The sequence below is a fragment of the Zonotrichia leucophrys genome, chromosome 3, assembly GCF_028769735.1.
Source record: "Zonotrichia leucophrys gambelii isolate GWCS_2022_RI chromosome 3, RI_Zleu_2.0, whole genome shotgun sequence".
Taxonomy (NCBI): domain Eukaryota; kingdom Metazoa; phylum Chordata; class Aves; order Passeriformes; family Passerellidae; genus Zonotrichia; species Zonotrichia leucophrys.
In genome coordinates this window covers 62041471-62065026 of record NC_088172.1, presented here as the reverse complement: position 1 = coordinate 62065026, position 23556 = coordinate 62041471, and the positions used below count along the sequence as shown (strand labels likewise).

The 23556-nt window shown below is 36.3% G+C and overlaps 1 protein-coding gene across 2 annotated transcripts in view; it reads right to left on the bottom strand.

The window, feature by feature from the left end:
• The window catches only part of LYST (lysosomal trafficking regulator), a 78137-nt gene that overhangs the window by 28380 nt on the left and 26201 nt on the right, over positions 1-23556 (bottom strand). For both annotated transcript variants that reach the window (XM_064708485.1, XM_064708486.1), the window contains exons 9-25: positions 22153-22379; positions 21352-21418; positions 20443-20552; positions 18985-19405; positions 17806-17950; positions 16868-17041; positions 15250-15410; positions 13674-13864; positions 11869-12114; positions 10114-10287; positions 9704-9853; positions 8950-9087; positions 7053-7251; positions 5719-5850; positions 2996-3635; positions 2374-2551; positions 1349-1518 (exon numbers count right to left, since the gene is read on the bottom strand). In XM_064708485.1, the coding sequence (XP_064564555.1) occupies positions 1349-1518; positions 2374-2551; positions 2996-3635; positions 5719-5850; positions 7053-7251; positions 8950-9087; positions 9704-9853; positions 10114-10287; positions 11869-12114; positions 13674-13864; positions 15250-15410; positions 16868-17041; positions 17806-17950; positions 18985-19405; positions 20443-20552; positions 21352-21418; positions 22153-22379 (3523 nt within the window). The remainder of the gene's footprint in view (positions 1-1348; positions 1519-2373; positions 2552-2995; positions 3636-5718; positions 5851-7052; positions 7252-8949; positions 9088-9703; positions 9854-10113; positions 10288-11868; positions 12115-13673; positions 13865-15249; positions 15411-16867; positions 17042-17805; positions 17951-18984; positions 19406-20442; positions 20553-21351; positions 21419-22152; positions 22380-23556) is intronic.

Below are 23556 nucleotides of genomic sequence, written 5' to 3'. Positions count from 1 at the left end.
AATGGCATCCTAAAGAACACTCTGATAACAAAAACAGTACAGACAACTGGAATATCAGTTATGTATCACATGCTTGTATTTTGGCAAAGATGTCCATGGTAATTTCCTACATTTCATTGTAGTAACAATAGCTATCTACTAAAAAATCCAATAAGAGAAAAATAAACTTTTCATTTCAGCCCCAAAGAAATGACATGCCTAAAAAGTAAATCTGATGCTTTAGCTAACTACCAACTGTCGACAATACAGACATCATGAAAATGGAGGAGTTTTTAATCAGTGTAGAAAAATGGTGCATTACCCTTCCAATGTCCTTATTATAACTACTGTAGACACTATCAAGAGAACAGATCCAGCTTGTCATCACTGTAACAATAACAAACTGACTGGCAGCAGGTTTGATATCCCATATCCATTACTGCTGAGGTTTAATTAAGTTTGGCACCTGGCTTATAGTGATTGCAGAATTCAAAGCACTGCTTCAGACCTTGTTTTATTTATGCACTAAGAAACTACATTACTTTCATAAGGTTATCAGCCCTATAATATGACTATTATATAAAATCCTAAAAACCTGAGACATTAGACATTAGAATTATCTTTCCAGCCCCATAATAAATCCTGAAGAAGTAACAGTTCTCTGCCTTGGGACAAATTAAGCAGCCATGACTAGATATTGCAATTAAACAAAAATAGTTTTTGAGTGGTGAAGATCAGGTCAAGAGGCAAAAGTAATTTGGCTACAAATCCTGCAGAGGCAGCAATTCATGAGGAACTTTTTTCAAGATTTTTCCAATGAATATATTTACTCAGGTGATTTCTGTACAAGCATTAAGTAGTCATATTAATTCTAAAAAATATCATTTACTTATACAGCTGTCTGCTTAAAGGTAATCTCCTTTTCTGTCAATATAAGATGGTTCCTCAGTTCATGAAAATGGTATATCTCTGGGATTTTTCCCTAAAAGAGACAGCCATTTAAATTTGGAGCCAAGATAAGGAAGCAGCTGGGGCATCAAGATTTTTTCCTTAATTACCTATCAAAATCCAAGAGAAGTCTAGTGACAGAGAGAGTTAAACTGATTACACAACATTTGAGTTCAAGGTCTCTGAGGCACTCAGAGTCTGAGTGTTTACAAGATCCCTGCCGAGAGCCTCCCTCAGATGAAGTTGCTACAAACAGCTTAAGGGCCACACAATAGCCCTAAGGATTTTAATACATTTCAATGTTAAACAAGCAAAACCTACCAAAATAGTTTTCAATAGTTTTTTATGGTTGTTGACCAGCAAAGTGCACAGCTTGTAACTCACATATTGTTACAGGACACAAAAGCACAGCATTACTTACTCTTCATCCAAGCCAACAGAGCGGCCAAAAAGCATTTCCAAAAAGCATTCTACAACTTCCTGAGTGCCCTGATGAAGATACAGCTGGTTGGCTAGCAAAGAAAAGCCACGGTTCTTTAAGAATTTTTCCTTCTGCTCCCTCCTTGCTCTGTTGAAATATGCATCCAGCAACTAAAAATAAATGCATAATTATAGTGTAAGAATGAAACATTTTATATAACTGCCCTGAAAGTGAAATTATTGTCTGTCATTGAAATTTTTTAAAATTCAAGACTGCAAACATCAATTATACCATCAAGTATATATTTGATAATATATTTTTGATCTGAACACACGTTTCATTAAGTTTGAGGCAGATGAAATCAAACACAACAGTTAGCAAATGCATACATAAATACTCAAACTTTTTATATTTGTTCAATCTTACAGTTCAGTGTGCGTGCAAATGCATGCATGACATTCATTCTCAATAAATCCATACTGTCTTATTCTTTCTCAAATTAAAATAGAAATCTACTCAAAGTTTTTTATCCACATAATATAATCATACAGAAACACTGTCCTTAATACTACAAAAATCTGTGAAAACATTTTGAAGCCTCAAGCCCCTCTTCAGTCCACAAATGTGTGGATGACTCCTCAGAATAACTCAAAGTCAACTCCTGTACAAGTCAAACCAAGGTGCAAGCACTTTTACACACTGCATCATGTTTTGTGTCACTGACTTTCTGCATTGTTCCTTCCATTTACAATGGTAATGCTATCAATAAGCTCTTAAGGCCTTTGGCTTACATTAGAGACTATATTTATCTATTCAAAGAGTCTGTGTTTATGTTGCTTTGTAATTTGCTTGGTTTTGTTTTTATTTATTTTTTTTTTAATCCGTAGGGTGAAAACTTATCTTAAAACTCAAATGTAGAAAACTGAAGAAAGGTCAACAAAAATATTAAAACCCCACCACATTTCCAACATGTTAACCATACTGGTTGACATCTTTTTAGGGGAAAACATTTGATATAGGCCTACTTTAATGACTCCTTGTTGTATGAGAGGAGATGGGTGGTTCACCAGAACTATAAGATAATCCGGTTGGATAAGTTTGTCTATCACATCTTCTAGCATGATATCGGGTAGGATTAGGAGAACTCCACGCAAGAGATCGTATAACCCACAGCAGATAAGCACAAGATAGTCTTCTGCACAGCTGAAAACAGAGGAATATGTTTCACCACAGCAGGAAAGGTTAAAAAATGCAAAATTAAAATTCTTGAGGGACAGAAAGAGAGTTCAGGTTAGAAATTTGGAAGACATCATTTCTCCAATACTCCTAGCCACCAATCTTCATTAGCACTTATTTTTAGATGGCAGATAGTAAAAAGGATAATCTGACCAGAACTACTTTCTTTTGTGAGCAGTTCCCACTTTTACTGTACATAGCAAAAATCCTGATTTTAAAAATTTGTTATGTAAATACAGCAAAAACTGAAACAACAGAACATTCTATACACTAAAAGCTTAATAAATTTGTGTATGACAGTCATTGAAAACATTCCATTAGTTTTCAGACTTTGAATTTTTATGGAATACTACTCAAGAGCAAGAACTGTGAAATTAAAGCTCATGTTAACTTATTATTTTCTGTGCTTACCTGTCATCAGGGCTTTCAGATGGCTTTGGGGTATTTTCATTAGGTGAAGAAAAAGCGAGACTGTCCCAGTCTTCAGGAAGAACATTCTTGTCAGCAAAGCTTGGCCAGCGAGCAATGGCTGATGATGCTCCAAGAACAGAGAATGCCAACCCCAACCCTGCAAAGTGACCCTGTCCTTTCTGAAATGAAGGCAGGCCTTTCAGATTGTCCGGACGCCGCAGCGATACCTCAGCTGCACCACCAGCAGCAGTTTCACTACATTTCAGGTCTGTATCAGCTTCTTTACTCTCCAATGCACTTTCAGATAACTCTGCTTCTTTTGCAATATCTTCAAATGTTTCAGCAGATGTTAGCTCTGAGTCACAAACTGTTTTTGCAGACTCACAGCTGCTAAGGAAGAGTTCTTCCTGTACTCTCTTCATAGTTTCAGAACTTTCTACAAAACCAATTCTACCCTGAAGATCAACGTAGTCACGCTCACCAAGGATCTGCAGGTCATCAACACTGCTTCCCATTCTTTCAGTCAGTCTTTTTCGATGAACTTGGGGTGAGGAAGTAGGTGATGCTGGTAAGCTTTTAGAAAGCCTTCTAGGTGCCTGAGAGCTTATCTTCTGCTGTACACTAGCCTTGGAAGTGCTCCCTAGAGAAATAAGGACATCTTAAGCATTCCTTTCACACTAAAACCCAGCTTTTCTAATAATGATACACTCTTCACCTATTTAAAATTGTTGTGACCCAAGTTAATTTTATGTGCAAAACTGATTCAATGCCTAACATAACTCAGATTTGGTTAATCAAAGTAGGGATATTAAATTATTATGCAGCCATATATTTAGCAAGTCACAAATGTGAAAGAAATAAAATGCAAAGTAATTTTTGCCAATATACAGGAGTTTTTAGATTTAAGTTACAATCCTTTCACCTAACCCTCAGCAGGAACTGTTACAGAATCACAGAGGATGGAGGGCACATCTGGAGGTGTCTACACCAGAATTCTTGCTCAAAGAATGGTCAAATAAAGCAGCTTGTTCTATCTGGAGCTTTGTGTAAGAGGTCAAATCTGCAGTGTTTCACTGGACATCACATTTCTACTCAGCAACTCTTTTGCATCAAGGTTTTACACATACTTCAAATTTAGAACAAATAACTACATGTTTTAATTAACAGTGCTTGCTTTTAACTGCACATTTTGACATAAAACAGTCAAACTTTCAGAGCATATTACAAGTCTTTAACAAAATATAGTTTTGAGAGAGAAAGATGTCTGTATACAAGACTGGTAGAAGCAGTTACCTGTTAGACTAGGAAAATGAGATTTTTTTCATTCACAAATATTTTGAAAACTGCATCAGTTACTATTAAGGCAATGACAATGCATTAGGAATGTATTTTTTATGATAAATCTATGAAATATATTAAAGAAATACATGAATATACATACACACATACATGTACCCACACAGCCAGACCAAGCTGGTCTTCAGCAACAAGGGAGATCTACACAGCTGTAGCAATCTTACAGTCAAGCTTTCACACACATCAGCGGGTAGTACAACAAAAAATTGCAAATCCACATGCAGGTATTAAAACACACATACAATTCTGCTATTTTATAGAATCATACAGTGTTAAGTTGTTGGAATGCATTTTTAAAATCTTCTAGTCCCAGCACCTCCTGCGACTAGACCAGGTTGCTCAGAGCTTCATCCAACCTGGCCTTGAGCACTGCCAGGGCTGGGGCATCCACAGCCTCCCCAGGCAACTTGCTCCAGTGTCTTGCCACCTTCACAGTGAAAAATTTCTTCCTACCATCTAACCTAAACTTCTCCTCTTAATTTGTACCCATTACTCCTTGTCCTATCACTATTATAATCCCTGATTAAATATAAGAGTATATAAATTAAACATTTATTTATATAAATCGGGAAATTCAAATTAAGAATCACAATCACGCAAACATTTTCACAAAAAATTATGTTTAGTATTCCTCTGGTACACATGAACAGTCTCTGTTCAAAACCAATAATTTGGTAATACTGACATAAAAAAAGTACTAAAAGTACTTATTTAGAAGAATGAGTTTTCATATGTTTTCCACATGGGGAAAAGGACTGATTCCATACACAGTTTAATCCTGTGATATGTTCTTCATACCACTTTACCGAAAAGCTAAAAAAAATTTGAATAAAATTGTTTCAATTGAAGTAGTTCTTGAAGACTCAATTTCCTTTTCCTACACAAAATAGCAAAAAGATATCAATTGTAAAAGGTATTACATTGTGATACCCAGAATACAGCCAGTCACACATGATCTGAAATATAAGGGTGGATGTTAGGGATTATGCACAAAGAAAGAAAAGTATCCGCTTAGTGCTCTCTGCCCAGATAAGATAGCTGCTTAAGGCTGACTACTTCAGCTGTTGCCTGGTCAGGGCACTCTCATACATCTCTAGGTCTGTTTAACAAATGAAATGCTTCTGCTTATCTGGTGCATTTCACTGCCTGAGCCATCAGCCTGGCAATTTGTTTCAACTTAAGAATGAAGAGCTATTTAGGTAGCATGTTCTGTTCCATCCTTCTTACTCTGCTGTTCAGGCATCAAGCTCCAAGGGACAGGAGGAGCTTTTTAAGAAATATCTGTGGGAAAGTAACACTTTTGGGCACTCTAGTCATTTACCAAAGGATTGTGTCTTAACATTCTTGTTTTTCCAGAACTGTTTTACCTTCCAGTGGTAAAGCTGTAAATCCAGTTGGAGATGTAATCACAAATGCAGAATTGTCTACTGACTTCCCACCACTGCTGGAATTTCTCAGGTACCTAAGTGATTCAACTTTCTCCTGGAAAATTTTGCCATCTAGAAAGAAAAGATAAGGGGAAAAGTTACATAAAAGCTTTTAATGTTTGCATTGCTGATAAATTAGACTCTCAGCAGTGAGTGGTGGTTACATTTGGAGCTGATCACTGGTGGCTAATGAGAAGTTCTCAAGTCCAAAAAACTGAAAAAAACACTTTTTGGTTTAGAGATTACTTCAAAATTTACTTTAGAACAACAAAAATATTATGATATACTAAAACAACTACATTTAAAGGCAGTCCTTGCAGTCATACAAGTAGCGACAACTGACTTTTTGTCATGTCAAAAACATGTGGCTGTTCTCAAACAGCCTAAAAAGGTTTCAGGTATCAAAACATGCATTCTCCCCTTACTCAGAATTCTACAATAGCTAATATTAGAGGACAGATACAGATAAACACAACTGTGCTGCCTTTGAAACTGATCACTAAAACTTGAGGTACACAGGTATTAGCAAAAGGAGAAAATATTTCAGACTTGGATGATGTTTTCCATGTTTACCAAAGTTATAGCTTAGGTTGTACAATGCTAATATAAAAGCAGGAACTATACATTGTTTCACATTTTTAAGAAGACAAAGAAATATTTTTTAAAGCTCCCATCCATCATTTGGCCAATATGACCATCCAGTATAGATATATTAGAGCAGCTGTTGTTCCAGGTCTGCTCCCTTCAAGCCCCACAGGCACTGCCAGGAGCTTGTCTGCAATGAACTGATGGGGCTTGGCAATGATGCCTTGCAGCGCAAATCATCAGTTGCAAAAAATGCTCCATGTGTCCTTTCTTTTTCCTGGAATGCAGTTACAGGAAGCAAGAAAGTATAAGTGGAGAAAGGACCAAACACAGATTTTGGAAGAAGTTCCATTTACAAGTAAGCTGGATGTTTTTTTCTAAATTTGCCCCCAGACAAATGTCCACACAGGCAGCTAAACTTAAGCATATCATTTAGCAGCATCAAACTTTAAGAAAGTTAAAGGCATAACCACCAGAGAAATTATCTATGGCTACAGACAGAAGAAAGCTCTCCAAGTAAAGTCTAACTGTTTCCTGTTTCAGAAAAGTAAAAGTAGTTACAGTATTAAGTTCCAACAGTTCAATAATTTTTAATACATAGTCATTAAAATACAGTGAAGTTTTTTTTTAAAATATTAGTTTATTCCCAGATTTTTATCTTATTGTTTATCTAACTGTGGCATATTTACCTATGTGCAGGGAAAAGTAGAAGTTGGTAGGATTGTGACAAACATATGTATTAGTGGGAGGGTGAACTGCTAAGAGGAAATTGAAGACCAGTGTCAGCAATTCCAGGTCTGGGGGAGAACCAAGTACTTCTTCAATTATTTTCACAAATGACCTGCAAACCTCTCGAGGCAGGGATGCAAGGTGTCCCTCTTTATGCTCCTAGAAAGAAAGAGTAGTACAACTATAAGCTACTTGCAATTTTAATTTTTTTTTTAATCGTCATGCTGTATAAGAACAGACAAGAAAAGAAGCTCAGCTAATAAAGACCTAATAAGTTGTATTCTTTAATTATGAGAGAAGCTACTGTACGTCCTGGATGTTATCTCAGTCCATCATGAACCAAATATTACATACGTTATGCAAGTTGATTTTTAGGAAAATGAGCATACTATACTGCCCTGCCATGACATGCTGGAACTTTAGAACATGAATCACTATTGAAAGTACTGTTTATTGTCATTGGATTACATATTTGCAGAGAAATTAATAGTTGCCAATAGCAGTAATTCAAATATATTAATACATTTCTGAGCAGGACCATACTGAGTCATCTGTATTTCCACTTCAGTAGCCATTTTTATATTTGAGATTAATTTATTATTATATTGATAATTTCAGCTTAATCAAGCATTTTATATAGTTCAACAACAGCTACCTGAAAAAAATTATTGAAATAATATGGATTTTAGAACAAAACTGGAAGAAACTTGTGGGAAACTCTGCCAAAAGGTGAGCATGGTGATTATCTTCTTTCTTTCCAACTTCTCTAAATTTACCTCCTTTTTTGATTCACAAACACGTTAACTGAGACTGCTATGAGAAAAGATTAAATGAAGCTAATTTAAGTAAGTCTTTCCAAAGAAAATGGCTTATATAGTTTCACCTTCATTCCATCAGTCCCCACAAAATTGCCAAATCATTTACCAATGTGAGTGGTTTTTTTAATCAAGAAAAAACTTTTCCCTAATATGCAAAATTACAGGAGAAATATTACTAAACATTCTGTATCTAGGAATTTGCACAAATATACAATTTGAGAAGTTAACTAACAAGTTCCAAAAGTAGGGAACACCACATAAAAATGAAGAAACTAAAAATTTACAGATACTAAAATGAAGAAAATATTTCTGTAAAAAAATCATTAAAAGAAGAAAAACCCCAATAAAAAATTTTATGTGCCAAAGCGAGAAACTCAGAGTAAAAAAGAATGTAAGGTAGAAAATAAGAGTACAGGAAAAGGTGATTACAATACTTCTTTTCACAAATGGATCCATGTACTATGAGCAGGAAACCATTTCAAACTCACGTTCTTAACAAGTGTCTATCAAAGGACTGAAGCATTTCTCTAAAGTCCTTCCTGGCATAGCTATTTCCATGCCAGGGAGGAAGCTACTACTGTACCAAAATTTTGAGATGAGTGCTCAGACTGAGCACAGCAGTCAGGCTGCCCCATTAGGTGTGAGGAGATACAGCACAGACAGCTTCACTACCTGCACAGTATCTGGCTTTCAGTAACAAAGACAAGAACCAGCAAGAGACATCTCAGGTACTTCTGTATAAAAGGGACAGTTCATTTCAGCTCCTGGTGTATGGCTGTGCAAGCAACCAGAGCCTAGATACCCAAATCACACCAGATGGCTCCAGCTCTTGTTCCTCCTGCCCAGCAGCAAACGGAGCACCCAGTAGGGAACTGAACCAGTTTACAGCAACAATACCTGTACAAGATGGAAGTAGTCTGGAAGCACAAAGGACAGTCTACTCAACTTTTGCTACAGAATTTAGTCCCTTCTACCCCACCCTCCCCAAATAAAAATGAGTATTTGCCAAGGACAAAGTAGGATTTCAGAGTGGAAGTACCTGCAGGACCTGACAAGTTAACAGGAAGTGATGGACCACTTGAGCTTTCAATAGCTGTTTAATGTTAAACATCTGTTGGTGATGGTTAGCTCTGATAAGGATTTCTAGAGCTGCTAACAGGGTTTCCCAAACACCTTGCTGAAAAACAAAAAACAGGAACGAGCTTCAAAAATATATTTGTGAGTCTACATACTGAGGGAGAAAAAAACCAAAAACAAACACAAAGTCAAGTTAGTCTTACACCTAAGATGATGACTAAATGAGTGCAAATGGTCAGGTCAGAGCAAGTTAGAAACTAATCAGTAAAGTCACGCTTGTACAAAATTCAGCATGTTTTAATGATTAAGCTACAAAAAAAAAATTGCTTGTCTAAAATTAGTTCTGTACTTTCTTAGCTATATTAACCCTAAACAGTTATTTCCAACAGTTTAACTCCAAGAGAAAACAGGTCCTCCTTAGTTTTTCCACAAAAAATGTATCAATTCAAATAACAAATCATATGCATACAGCACATTCACAGAATTTAACACTCTAAGGCTACCTCCATCATTAATCATAGGAGACTGATATTACTAACAGCTATTCAAAGAAAACAAGGAAAATTAATTTTAGAAAATCATAGTAATTAACTAACTACAACTACTCTTCATTTACTAACACGTAACTGGAGTGATTAATTTCAGACATGACAATACTTTATTCTTTTTAAAATACTGACTTAGATCTGAAGTATTTCCAAAATTAAAGTATTTACCTTTGCTTTGGACCATATCTTCCAGTCAAGCAGTAGCTTTTCTAGCAGCTGGACATCTTGAATAACTGCAGTAGAATCTGAGTCAAGCTGGAATTGCCCATTTTCATTTACATAGAGAATCTCATCACTGCAGCATCCTTCAAGGAGAGTCTTAAAGAGGGGGGAATTTTTTTTTTTGAGTATCAAAACAAAGCATTACAATTGTTCTATCCCATTTATAAAAATTAAAATATTTAAAGAGACAGCATACTCTTGATAGGGAAAACACATTTCCCTGGTCAACACTAATCTTGCTTCAAATCACTGTTCTGCCTTTGTAAAAGCAGTGTCAAATGTATAATTAAAACCTCAGAGGTTTCTAGATTTGGCCTAATATTGAACAAAATATCAGGTTTAAAAGAATACTTTACCTTCAGCATGCAAAATCCAACAATGCATTTTGGTTTGATCAACACCCGACGAATCATAGAATAACCATTACAGTTGTCCATCTCCTGTATTCTCTGTTGATTGTATTTTGTTAAAGACAGTATAAGCTGTAGTGCTAAAGCTTGAGTGTCTTCACAGCTGCTAATCTCTACTACCTGAGGAAAAGGCAAATTTAATAAAACAGTTTAAGTGGGAAACATCTAGACAAAAACTTTGTTGCACTCCTAAGTAACTTAATCCATAAGTAACTATTTATGGATTAAATCTCTTCTAAAGCATTTGAGATTATGTACATAACCTCCATTTTTTCTGTGTGTACATTGAGATATTATACTTGAAGTGATAATTTCTACTGTGCTAAATTATGATCTGCTAAGGAAATACAAGTCCCATTACAAGAATCCCTTTCAAAGAAAAAAATCTGTTCTAAATAAATTTTAAGTAGAAGGTACTTGCCATACTACAAAGTCACAAGGTTGTGAAATACATGAGCCACTAATAAAAATCAACTATTTGCCCTGAAAAAAAGTATTTTTTGAAGTGCTTAAGCTATGAGAAAAGGTTCCTGAAGTTCTGGACTAAGTCTAGCTGTAAATGTCTAACATTGAAGTTTTATTTTATCCATAAAGAGACCAGTGATTTTATAGATGAAGACCTTGAATCCTTTCTCCCACTTTGCTTTCTACAATTCTTGAATCCCAAAACCAAGTAGTATTTTTACCAAAAATATACAAGAACGAAATCTCACATTAATTTCAGGGATTTCAGGTCCTATAGGTTCTCTTGACATGTACCTGTTAATTCTGCTGCACTTACACATTTATACACCTGGATTATAAAACCCGTATTGTCTCACAGCTGATCTATTGTTTGCTTGCCTTACTGATGTAAACAGTCTTCAGCAGAATCTACAGCAGACACTCAGCACAAATTTACATAATCAAATAACATGGATTAGGATTTTCACCTAAGAGCTCACTATCAGTGCTGAAATTACAACAGCCAGTGTCTTTATAGCCATTAGCTAATGTGCATTTGTTACTACCCTCACAATATCTCTCAGAGCAATACAAGAGGTATATAAATCAGCCAAGTCTTAGGCCTACAGTAGTATTTTCAATTAACTGTAGTACTTCAGAGACTGCTAGCACAAATGTTGCCCTCTCCATGTACAGATCACAGTTAAGCCGTAACTAAGTTAAGGCCTTACAATTTTTCAAATAGCCATTTTTCTTAGGATAAGCCTTTGAAGACAGGTGAACAGTTATCACCAAAAAGCTCTCACTATTCACTAAAAAAAAAAAAATAAAGCTTTGCACACCATGTTGTTTCATATTTATTCATGCTTGCATTGTGAATATCCTGTGGTTAGAGATATGCAATGAATTTCTCAAAATGGGAGAAAAAATATAATCAGTTCTAAAGCATCCCTAAAGATAATCTCTTTTGATATTTAAAAGCCCCATTTCTAAATCATAATATAACTCCATCTTACATACTGGCAATATTATAAAAGCCATAATACAGCAGAATTATAATTACATTTCCAGTTTAAGACAACCTGCATGATGCAGTCTTATGTTGCAGATATTTTCCACAATTTTTCTTCAACAGAAAAGCATCACATGCAGAATAGAGCAAGGCAGCTAGAATAATGTGATTTTCTACACAAGATACAAGGAAAATTTTATATGAGAAAACACATACACAACACCCTACTCCTCCAGCCCCCTTACCCTAGCAAAGAGGAAAACAAATGCACCAGTGCCTCCAATTTCATGCAGTATGCTCTGAAGAGTTTTATATTCAACTGGCTGAAGTGCTTTTAGGTGATGAGAGTCCAATGCATTGCTCTGAACTTCTTTCAAACTGAAAGGTCTCTGAGAAGGCACAGTTTTCACTTGACCTTTCAGCCTAATGACAGGCTCGTATATGGTGTACTGACCAGGGCAGCTTGTGGTATAAACAACAGCAAGACTCTCCTGAAAAGAAAGGAATTGAATTTTTTTCTAGAAATTTAACACAAACCCCCCCCCATCCCCCCACCCAAGGACACAAAAAGCCAAACACAAAAGTCACCTAGCAGCAAGCAGTAACAACTTTGGCTGTTCATTTCTACTTTACCATTAACATGCAATGAGCTTGCATGTGGATGCATGTACACTAAAATGCAGCAGGATTCCCAAATCTTAGCAAATGTATGCAATAGCTAAAGCACAGAAAACTAAGAAAACACTGAGAAATTTCACCAAGGATCCCCCTCTCGTCACCTTAAGAATTACATAACTGTTTTGCATAAAAAACAAAGTTACTCACAAATTTAAAATAAAATGAGCATATCGGGGTATTGAGTAGAGACTTTCCTTTTCTAAAATGGCAAGTTCAAAATATTGGTGTTTTTTAAAATCTTCTCCAGATTTTTGTTTTAATTCTGTTCTTTAATCAGTTTTGTCATTAGAGAAACTCAACACAAGTTTCATTAATGAAGAGACTTAAACCAAAAACAAAGCTCCTATGGAAAGTCGCTAACTTTTTTTCACAGAAATGTAAAATGATCTTTTTTGGAAGGTTATTTAAAATAGAGAAATAATTTCATTTAAGGAGCTTGCACTCTATGCAAAAGTGCAAAGATCCATTTATCACTTGAGCACATGGTTCTTCCCCCTGCCTATCTCCTTAAGGCAAAATAAGCTTATAAGTTGCATGACTGATTTGTTAAGCTCTCATCCAATTCATTTCTTCTTAACCCACTCAAAGTTTAGTACCATTGTCTACAGGGAACACATCCAGGCAGAATGAGCCTTTGCCTACAGCTACAAAATGAAATCAGAAAAATCCCTCTAGTGGGAACAATTCATACAGCAAGAATTACTAGTGTATGAATTCCCAGAATATAGCAGGCTTCACTGATAAGCAAGTTTTATTTTATTGTTCTGCCAGCAATAAGTATATTTACACCTGCATCTGGCAGGGCTGTTTCAGGCAGGAAGGATGAGAAAAGCAGTATCTCTCAGCTGGAAAATGACTTTTCAGCCAAATGTGATGCAAACTTAATTCCTCCAAAACCTTCAAGGAATTTGGATTAATTATTTTGCTGCCTTAAAAGCCAGATAAATCCTCATTTCTCCTCTTCTCGAGTTTTAATCTTAAAAGGTTAATTTAGCATTCCTTGGCTACTTTTGCAGTAATGGAAGGAAGAACTATGTACCCATCCTAAAGCTTTTGGAGGCACCTGTTTATCCAATATGATTTAATGTGCATGAATTAATGATTTAATGGGTGTGCTTTAAATTAGTTATAGATGCTGGAACATCTAGAAATTTTCAGAACTCAACCTAAAGCAAGATGAAATGGTCACCCTGTGTGGAGGTCAGCTCCCATTAAAATAAGTAGGAAGAGCCCCACTATGATCTTAATGAGAAGAGGATTTGATAATCTCTGTTTTGATCAAATTAAGCACTTTGGGAAACAATAGGAAACACATTCTCACTTTCTTAATCAGTTCTAAAAGATTAAGGAGCATTTTGAAGTAGAAACTTACAATTAGAGGCCCAACATCCACTTCCTTTTTTGTCATGAAGAGCTCCCTAATTTGTTCACATTGTAGAATCTCTTTACTTATGTACTTTGAGTAGTCAGTCAATGATTTGCCATATTTACAAGGCATTACAGATGTGAAGTCTGGGCCACATGTGTATAAGTAAAATGCTTCCTCTGGTCCAATATTTGCACCTAAAATCCAGAAAATACTCTGTTAATTCTTTACTATACAATAAAGCAAAATTCATACATTGGCTAATAGGATCAGAGACTTTACAAGGACAGTCACCAACTGGATTTTTTAGGCTCTGATGATGAAACAATCAGTGCAGCCTAATGACTGCTATTAGCTACAGTAGGTCAGTGACTTCTGACACATCACAGGCCAGATTAATTCAGTGGCAAAGGCAACTGAAACCAAGTCAGGAAAACTACCTGCATGAACTGAAGATCAACATCTCTCAATAATTTCACTTTTTAGAATTAAAAAGTCATCTATCCAAGCCTCCTCAAAGCTTTCAAAGCATAGCAAGTTTACAGATAGCAACAAAATGCTGCATTGTCTTGGAGACTTGGGCAGTGACTGAGCAGGATGCAACAACAACAGCTCACTACAACTGACAGAAGGAAAAAAACCCCATAGGAAGTAGGAGACCAAATGAACCTTCCTCCCCTTTCTGGGCAGCACATCTTGGGTCATCTGTGACCTGAGAACACAGACTCAAAAGAAGCATCCAGAAGGACTCAGGTCTGATGTGTGGGTGCATGACAACTGTACAGCAGCAAATCCAGGGCTCTCTGGATACACCAGCTATGCAGGTGGCAGGCAGGTGGCAACCAGACCATATAGATTCTACAGGTTACATTTATGACAAGTTTCTCACCTATGGCCCACAAATGCACATCTGCACACACAGGACCTGCATGCATCAGACATCCTGGGCAAACTGATCTCACTTGTGGAGCAGTCCTGACTGGGCCACATCATCTGAAATGCCAGGTGACAAAGCAGCAGGGTTCCAGCCTTCAGCATTAAGCAAACACCCAGAAGTACTAGATAAGACTTCCCAAGGAAGGAGGAGAATTATACATCTAGGAAATCTCTAAAGTATCACTACAAGTTCCAGAAATAAGCTTGCTTAACTCAGAGCATTCAGTGATTCAGATTTTGTTAGCTTTTTAATATGCTTAATGCAATTTAAAGTTGGCAGGTTAGCAGCAGGTAAGTGAAATCAATGTTCCAGGTAAGAGTCTGAGTGCTTTAAGAAAAAAAAAATAGAGCAAATATCACAGTCTCTCTGTCCCCTACCCCAAGGTATTATTTTAAAAAATTATAAGAAATTTGCCAATTATGCCACTAAACAGAAAGCAAGAGAATATGGCAGAAGGACACATTAGGATGTCTCCAATACTGAACATTTGCTTACATTCTCCCTGATATATTATGCTGCTAAAGGGCATATTGTTGTTTTTACTGTAAAAATTTGGCATGTTAAAAACGACATTAAAATAAGCAATTGGTTTTGGAGGGGAAAGAGGAAATGAACACTTATTCAAGGAAAAAGCATACAAAGTACCATTAAATAGAAGCAGATTTCCAAGATCCCATCTACCCGACAATCGAAGCAGATCTTCTTGGGATGATGTGCAATGGCCAATCATGCAAAATGTTTTGTTGCTGTCAGATGATAAGCTTGTTTTCCTTGGTAGTGCAAAATCTAAATTAATCTCACATTGCCTAAAAATACATATAAACAAACAAGTTGAAATATTAAGAACTGATCAAAATTGCTATCTAAGATATTCAGCTGAGGTTTAAAATTCACTTTAAACCTCAGCTGAATTCAGTAGGTGAGAAGCCATGCTGTCATCAACAATAAATTACTGAAGTCCTCTTCAACTTCCAGGCAGCTTAAAACTCAGTAACATCAGATATATGCATTCCAATATTGCACAGAACAGATTAATAGAGTCCCAGCTAAAGTTGCCATGAAATCAAGTTTTCCTAGCTCTGAAATACCTTCCTTCTTTCCTCTGACCTCAAAGAGGAAACGGTATGTAACACTCTACACACTTCTAAAATACCACAATTTTTCAATCATTTCTACTATTCCTAACAAGTCAAAGTCCTTTGAGCATGCTAATGTGTTTTCCAGCATGCATGGTGTTTTCCAGCCTTTCCTTTCCCAAAGGCAGGAAAACACCACGTTGAGGATTTGCTTGGAGCAGGAAACATTGTCAGAACTGGTGAGCTGCACAGCCACAGACAATAAGCCTGATGCTTTCAGAAAGCATCCAATTAACTTCACGTGCCTTTACTTAAACAGACTGACTGGACTGTAAAGGTCATTCAAAGCTTACTGAAAGAGCCTAACTATTAGCAAACTAGCAACTAAATCTATATATAGAGAGGCCTCAACAACTACTCATGGGGAGAACACTGTAGTATTTTTAGCTTTCCCCTATATCTCCATATTTGTACTTCACTGAATAGCAGCATGCAAAGACTTAACATAGCCTTCACAGATTGGACTTTAGGAAGAAAGGCTAAAGACTGTGATATTTAATAAATTCCAATTTCTCTAACCAGTGAATAATTCATGCAAGCACAGACTCACTCAAGTAGTACCAGGTACTCACTCACACTAGTATCAGTTACCTCATTTTGGAGCATGGACCTCAACTTAGCAGTGGAAGTAGGACTTGTCACCATCAGTTCTTGTCTGAAATACTTTTTTATCTTCTTCCCTATTCATTTTTCTCAGTGGAAAAAAGTGACCGCCTTTTCACCTACTCCTCTTAATTCCTACTTCCAACAGTATTGCCTGACTTACACCTCCTTAATTTGGATTCAACCAAATACATTATACCTACTGCTAACTTTATGCCATGGCTTATTTTGGATCTTACTCACAATCTTGTAGTACTTGCCTCTTTCACTTATTTGTGATGAAGAAAAACTAATGTCTGCACAGGCCCATGGTATAAACTGACAATTCTCAAAGCAATCCATGAATATTCTGGATATCTAATATTCTAAAGAATTCCTAACAGTGTAACATACTCCTTCTCCTATCCTACTAGAAGATTACTCAACTTTAACTACAGCTTGCACCAAAATAATGCAATGTTTTCTTAATAGAAAATATCTTTAAAAGAAGATAAATATCTAGGTACAACTAATGTGTTCTTTACCTCTGACCAGAAACCCACAGCAACAGCTTTCCATGGAAATTTTTCTTGCCTTCTGGCTTCTGCAGGTATTTTAATGCCAAATGCTGCCACCTGCCTACAAGGAAAACATTCCCTGGAGATTCAGCCTGTGCCAGCAGACCAGCTTTCATCTCATCATTTGGATCCATGCACATACTATGTAAACAACAAAAAAAGAAAAAATGAGAGTGTGTGTTTGCATATTTTCATTTTAAGCCCAAATCTGCACATTTTGACATCAGTTAATTTGAGATTGTGTTCCTCAACTTTGACAGGTAATTTTTTTGATCACAGTTCTATTTTTAGAGTACTCAACATAAGGTAGGGAAATCATCACAACTCTTTCACCTTTATTATTTAACTTGTCTGCATAAATCTGCTTACATTTAAGATAAAAATATCTTTATTTTTGAGAAAAGTTGAATTCAATTTACTGAAAAAATGCAGGTGCTTTGAACATGGAAATAAAGTGTTCTAAAATTGCAGTTTTAGACACATTTCAAGGATACTTAAGGATTATTTACGAGAACTAAATTACTGCTGAAATGTGCTCAGAAGATTAAAACAGACCGTCCCAAGTAACTATTACACAGCAGCAATTTTCACAGCTGAGGTGTGAAAACCTACAGCTGCAAAAATCTTTTCCATCATCTCACATTTATTGTGTTATTTCACTAGAACTCGAATTGCTACTTTGCGGGCAGTTATTTATAAATGACTACATGAAACATGCAAGACCAGAGCTTAACAGTTGAAGCTGATAAACCTATAGATCTGTATCCAACACACTTACTTGATGTATGCAAATGTCTCTACTATAAAATGAGTTCCCTACTCTCCATCAGTACTCTCTGCAAGTTGCTACTACAGGTAACAACACAATATATCTACAGGACTGCTCCTGGACTAATAGACCATACCGAAAAATGAATGCTCCAGTGTTCAAGTCTGCCCAAACTTGTATCATCAGAGCTTTGGAACCCAGTGAAATGATGTGAATACAGCCATCTTCAACAAGTTTGTCTCCCAGGGTTACATATTCCATTCCTACAGACTTTGTTTCTTCTAGAAATATAAACATGTTGCAATTACAACATAATACAACAACAATGCCTTTCACAGCATGTATCAAGTGTGAAAAAAAACTGGCTTTTGTTTGGGTGAGGTGGTTTGGTTTTCTCAAGTGGGTTGACTAATAAGCTTGATTCTCTTTAGACACCTAAGTCTCAAACAAAAATACAGGAACTTAACACTAACTCAGCACTTTATATGTTGGTAACATATAAATCCACTGAGCTGAATACACTCTAACAATTATGCTTTTGACATATCAGATTACATTCCTATGTTGAACTCTCAGTGTGCACCAAGAAATCTTCAGATTTTTCTTCAAAAATCATCCTACCTTCAAGCATGATCAGTATTCTCACTTTACCAAGCAAAAGCACAGACCTAACAAAAGCAACTCTAGTGATTTTCAAGGTTCAGGGTTGGGTTTTCCCTCCTTCTATTTAAATACAAAAAGAAGGAAAAAAGAATAAAGGTATTCCAAGTGTTGTGAATGGAACACATTTTAAATAAGGAATTTTCCCTTTACAAATTATAATCCAAAAGTTTCTGCTTAGAACAGTTTGAGAGCAGTTGAGTCCCTACAAAAGTATAAACAGAAAATTATTTTACATCTGCTGGTATTTACATGGTGCACACACAAGGAAACTTAAGAGGAGTTATACTGAGGCAGCCTGAGGCTTGATCATCAATACATGAAATCAAACTTGAGCAGCTGTTTTCTATAACTACAGCTGCAGCATTTATTATTTTCCTCATAACATGAAGTAGCATAAATGTTACTGAACTCACAAATTCAATGAGAATACTACATTTCTAAGGAAGCAGGCATTAATCTAATTCAAGGGGTGGAAATGTTGCACCTCTAAATATGTGGTACAGTAGTCATAAAAAAATATCAGAAATACTACCACTGCTGTTCAATACCAATCATAAAATTTCAAACTTTTGTATACAGTACATAGATTGGAATATTTGTAACTAGAATCCTTCAGTGCTACCTAAATAAAAACAAAATACTATATGCTCACCTGTGCTGTCAAAACTGTTCTCTCTTACAGCTATGAGTCTGCTTCTCCTCTTGACTTTTCTCCCCTTTTCTGTTGTATTTTCTGCTTCATGAGCATACTCCAGACGAAACCACAGGGAGACACTGAAGCCATCAGACATGTGTGGCCAACAATTTTGCCCAACTAAAGGCAAGTGAATTGGGGCTACATGCCAAGAAGAAAGTAGCTGGTGACTCAAGTTTTCACCATCTGCCTCTTTTTTACTCTGTGACAATTTTCCTCTTTTTAGTAGTCCAGCACTTTTATTGTTGCAAGTGCCAGCACATTTTTGTGAGGAATTGCTCAAATTTGTGCCATTCAGCAAAGGAAAGGCAAGGTATTGCAGTGGATTCATATAAATATTAGTGTCTACAATCTTCAATACACCCTTGAGTAGTATCTCCTAGAAGAAATAAAACAAATAAAGGAGAAGAAAAAATAAACTGTTTACATCATGTAGTCAAGTATCATGCAAGTAAATAGAAGCCTACTCCTCATTTAAACCTGGACTCATGTTTTGCCAAGAGAAGTGAGTTTGTATATCCAAACCTAAACACACTGGCAAAGCATCAGGTAGCAACTTCAACAGACAGTGGGCCAACAAAGCTTTGGGGATTTAGTCTGGGCAGATGAGACTTCAAGTTACCCTGCTTAGGAATCAGCTGAAATACAGCAGGTGGTCATTGCACAACCTTATCTCACTCCTGTTACGTGCATAAAAAGATATCACCTTTTACCCTGTGTTTTAAGGCTGGTTAAGAAAGCACACACAGGCCATGACTTTGTTACTGCATAACCAGTAAAAAAACCAGCTAAGCTCTTAAGCCAAAAAGTTTCTCTTGTTATGTGGCAGATAATTACACGCCACCATTGAAAATTTGACTTGTGACTCTTTTGTTTGGTTTGGTATTATTTCACACAGCCCAGTAATTTTTTTTCCTTTCTTCCACTTGTATTTTTCTACAGACTCCCACAGAAACCAACAGTTATTTCAGCAGTATATCCCACACAAGCAGTAGATTCCAGCATCCCACCAACCAACTTAGGACACAACTGAAAGTAATTCCTACTGCTAAAGCATTCTCCAAATAGTGAGATGCCTCATAACTTTAAAGAAATTGCTTCTAATTTTACAGTATTATTGTTCTGTCATCCATAACCACAATGTCAGTCTCCTTGAGAAGATGCTTGGTTTCTTGTGCTGAAGAGAGTTCCCAGGACCACCACACCGTTCAAAACCTTTCTCTTCTCACTTCCTCTTTCCTTTTCCAGTTTTGAGGAGGAACTATTTCTACAACCAAATTTTATTGGCTCCAATCAGTTCAAACATTGCTGTGCATCTCCTTATTTCCCCAAATTATTGGGCACAAAAGGATTTTCTTCTTGCTTCATTTTTCTCATTAGACCTCTGAATTTTGCTATGTGTTACTCCCTACATACCGTACAAGGTGTCTTCTCCAAAAATATCCTCAGGAGAAGAGTCAGCTCTTCTGAACAAGTCTGTGAACTCATCAAGGAAACCAGCAGATCTACCAGCACCATCTGACATGCTAAAAATAAGGAGACAATAATATTCTTGAAATGGATTTTTTTAAGTTTTAAAGACTCATATTCTATACTATTATGAGGAAAGATCAATTTCTAATTGAAAGTGTTTTTCAAAACCATTTCAGATTGAGGAACCAATAAAAATTACAAGATGAATTCTAAAGAGATCCAACAGTACTTCCTGATACTATAATTCAGAATTTTATTGAATCAATCAGTGCTATGCTAAATTTTGTCCCAGGTCTGCAAAATAGAGTGAAAGTCTGAGAACCAAGTGTCTGCCTGGCAAAGGCTCTGCCCACAAAGATGGGTCCAAGTCCCATGGATCCAAGTCCTGGGATGGGTTTACATCACCTCCTGTTGTGAAGCACCCTCAATATATGAATCTACCTTACGGTAAACATTTCATCTGCTTCCACATTCTTGGATTAGCTAGCTACTTTCCAGTTAAAAATAAAACTCAAGGCATTATCAAGATCTGGGTTACAAAGACATTGGAAATATAGGCTTACATTGTGATGGAATGAGAATTCATCAGCTGCTATTTTTTCCCAGCAGCATTTAACACTGTCACACTAGTGTTTATGGTTTCAATTGTCATTTTCACATCTGCCAGTATTTCTTATTTCCACTAACTCAGAAATAACCCTATATTTACACTAAACTTTCTTGCAAGTTAAAAAAGCAGCTGCATAAATTCACATGCCAATGAATTTCCTTTGTCAATTTTGCATTTGCACCGTTTGTGTATACATTAGATTTTAAAAACCAATATTTAAGTTACTTGGACCTTTAACTCACCATGAAAACTAGATTCTGTTTGTGTCAATATATTCAGAAATCCTCCCAAAAGGTGTTTAACAGCTCCCTGTACAAAAGAATAGGTAAAATGAATATCTGAAGAATATCCCCCAGCTCAAAGGACTAAGAAATAAATTCTTGTAATCAATTCCTGCCTGCTATTGATTTTAATGATAATTAAGATGATTTGAAATTATGGACTGTTTTTATATTTGCCAATGAACAATCTTTTGTGTTCTGTACAGTTCAGTTGCAGAAGAGAGACTTTGAATGTCAAATCATTAACTTTTGCACGAAGAGTACTCATTTTAGTTGTTAAAAAAGGCAACTGAAAGAAACTCCAAAGGATCATGAGGGCATGACTATTTGCACAACTTCTAATACAAAGTTATGAAGAAAAAAAGCATGGAATATTTTTCAGGTGCATGATTCATGGTTTCTAAAAGTACATGTTCAATAAAAAGTTGAGAATGCTTACATATACATGCATACAAGCAGATATCTGCCCTTTTTTCCTTAAGGCCCTGACAATCATAAAATCTATCTGTAGGGATTGAACAGTCTTGATAAAAGAAAGACACCTGAAAAACTCAAAAGCTTTGTAGGACAGATACCTTTTAATAAATTACTTAGCTCCTGGTAACTTAAATGCAATGCAGTTGACAATATCAGTCATTTACACTGTTTCACATCTTATAAAATCCCATGAAAAGTGAGAATATTCAAGATCACTCTATTAGGTATGATAAAATTAAAAATACACAACCGCTAAACAGCCGCCTCTGTGAATAACATTTTTACCTGTTCTATAAGGACAATGGCATTCTTCTCCTTCTGATTGATGATATTCAGGCAGCTTTGGAATACATGAGCAAGCACATCTAAACTTGCATTACCAGCTGAGAGTAAGTTTAATTCTAACATGCAAATTTCAGGATACATTAATTCTCCTTGATTGATGTTTTCAGCCAGGCCATTAAAGTAACCCGAAGCACCAGTACATCCTGGTTCCACCTTTGTGTCTGCTCCTAAAAAGAAACAACATGTGTCTCACTGAAACTTACTCAGCTGAATACAGTTGGCATATTTAAGCAGAACTTCCAAGGACATATCTCCAACCTTCTCACAGGTACAAAACAAAAATAATCACTAGGTTATAAGCAATTTTCAGAGATAAGCATAGTTTTATATTCCACTTCAGATTTTTCTATTTTCCTGCCAACACAGAAGGGCAAGGATGCAGTTTCTCCCATTACATAGTCTTAAACTATCTGGCTTCATTTCCTGGGAACTGGACACATACAGAAATGGCAAAATATGCAGTTCATGAAACACAACAGTAATTCATTGCAACAGAGCCCCAAGCTTCTACACAAACTTTGAGCTTGCCAAGAAAAGAGACAAATTTATATAATTTCATATTTAAAGGCTGTATGAAGCAATTTGTTATTTAACTCTGAAATGCACATGACAGAATAGCTGCATGATAATCAAAGAAAAAACCCCAAACATGAAAGCCTCCCCATTACATTTTGGAGAGACTTTAAAATGCATTATTTAAAATTATTTGGTACAGACACATGTTACATGCAAGTGTATCATGGAAGTTTTTCAGATTAACTTTTTAATTCAGAAATGCTTTTAAAATATTATAAATCTATTGATAAAGCCTAGTCACACAGGTAAACAGTAGCAGTTTGATGCAGTTCTATGAAAGGCTGTGGCTGCTCATGCTGCATCTCATACCAGAACATAAGCACCCAGCTGTGCTCAGCACAAAGGAAAAAAAATTAAAGCAAATTCATGTTTAAAATTAATTACACAAACAGAATCCAGCAAGATACGTGCACATCAATTGTTTAGAATAATGAGATGTGTTGTATAACAAGGGGGTTATCAAGTCAAATGAAGCATGTGATTGGGAAAAGCCAAATAATGCTTGACAAACCAGATTGCCTTCCACAAGCCAGAAACCTGCTGGGTTGATATGGAACAAGCAGTGGATGTCTATCTGGATTTCTCCAAGGCTTTCCAAAGTTTCCCACAGGCTCCTCCCAGACAAACTGATGCATTAGGGCAGAGACAAGGGGTCTGTGCAGTGGCTGGGCACTGACTTACCAGAGTGGGTGGTAAATCCTTTTTAAACTGGACAAATGGGGTCCAAACTGTCACAAGTGGGGTTCCCAGGGATTGATACTGGGCCCA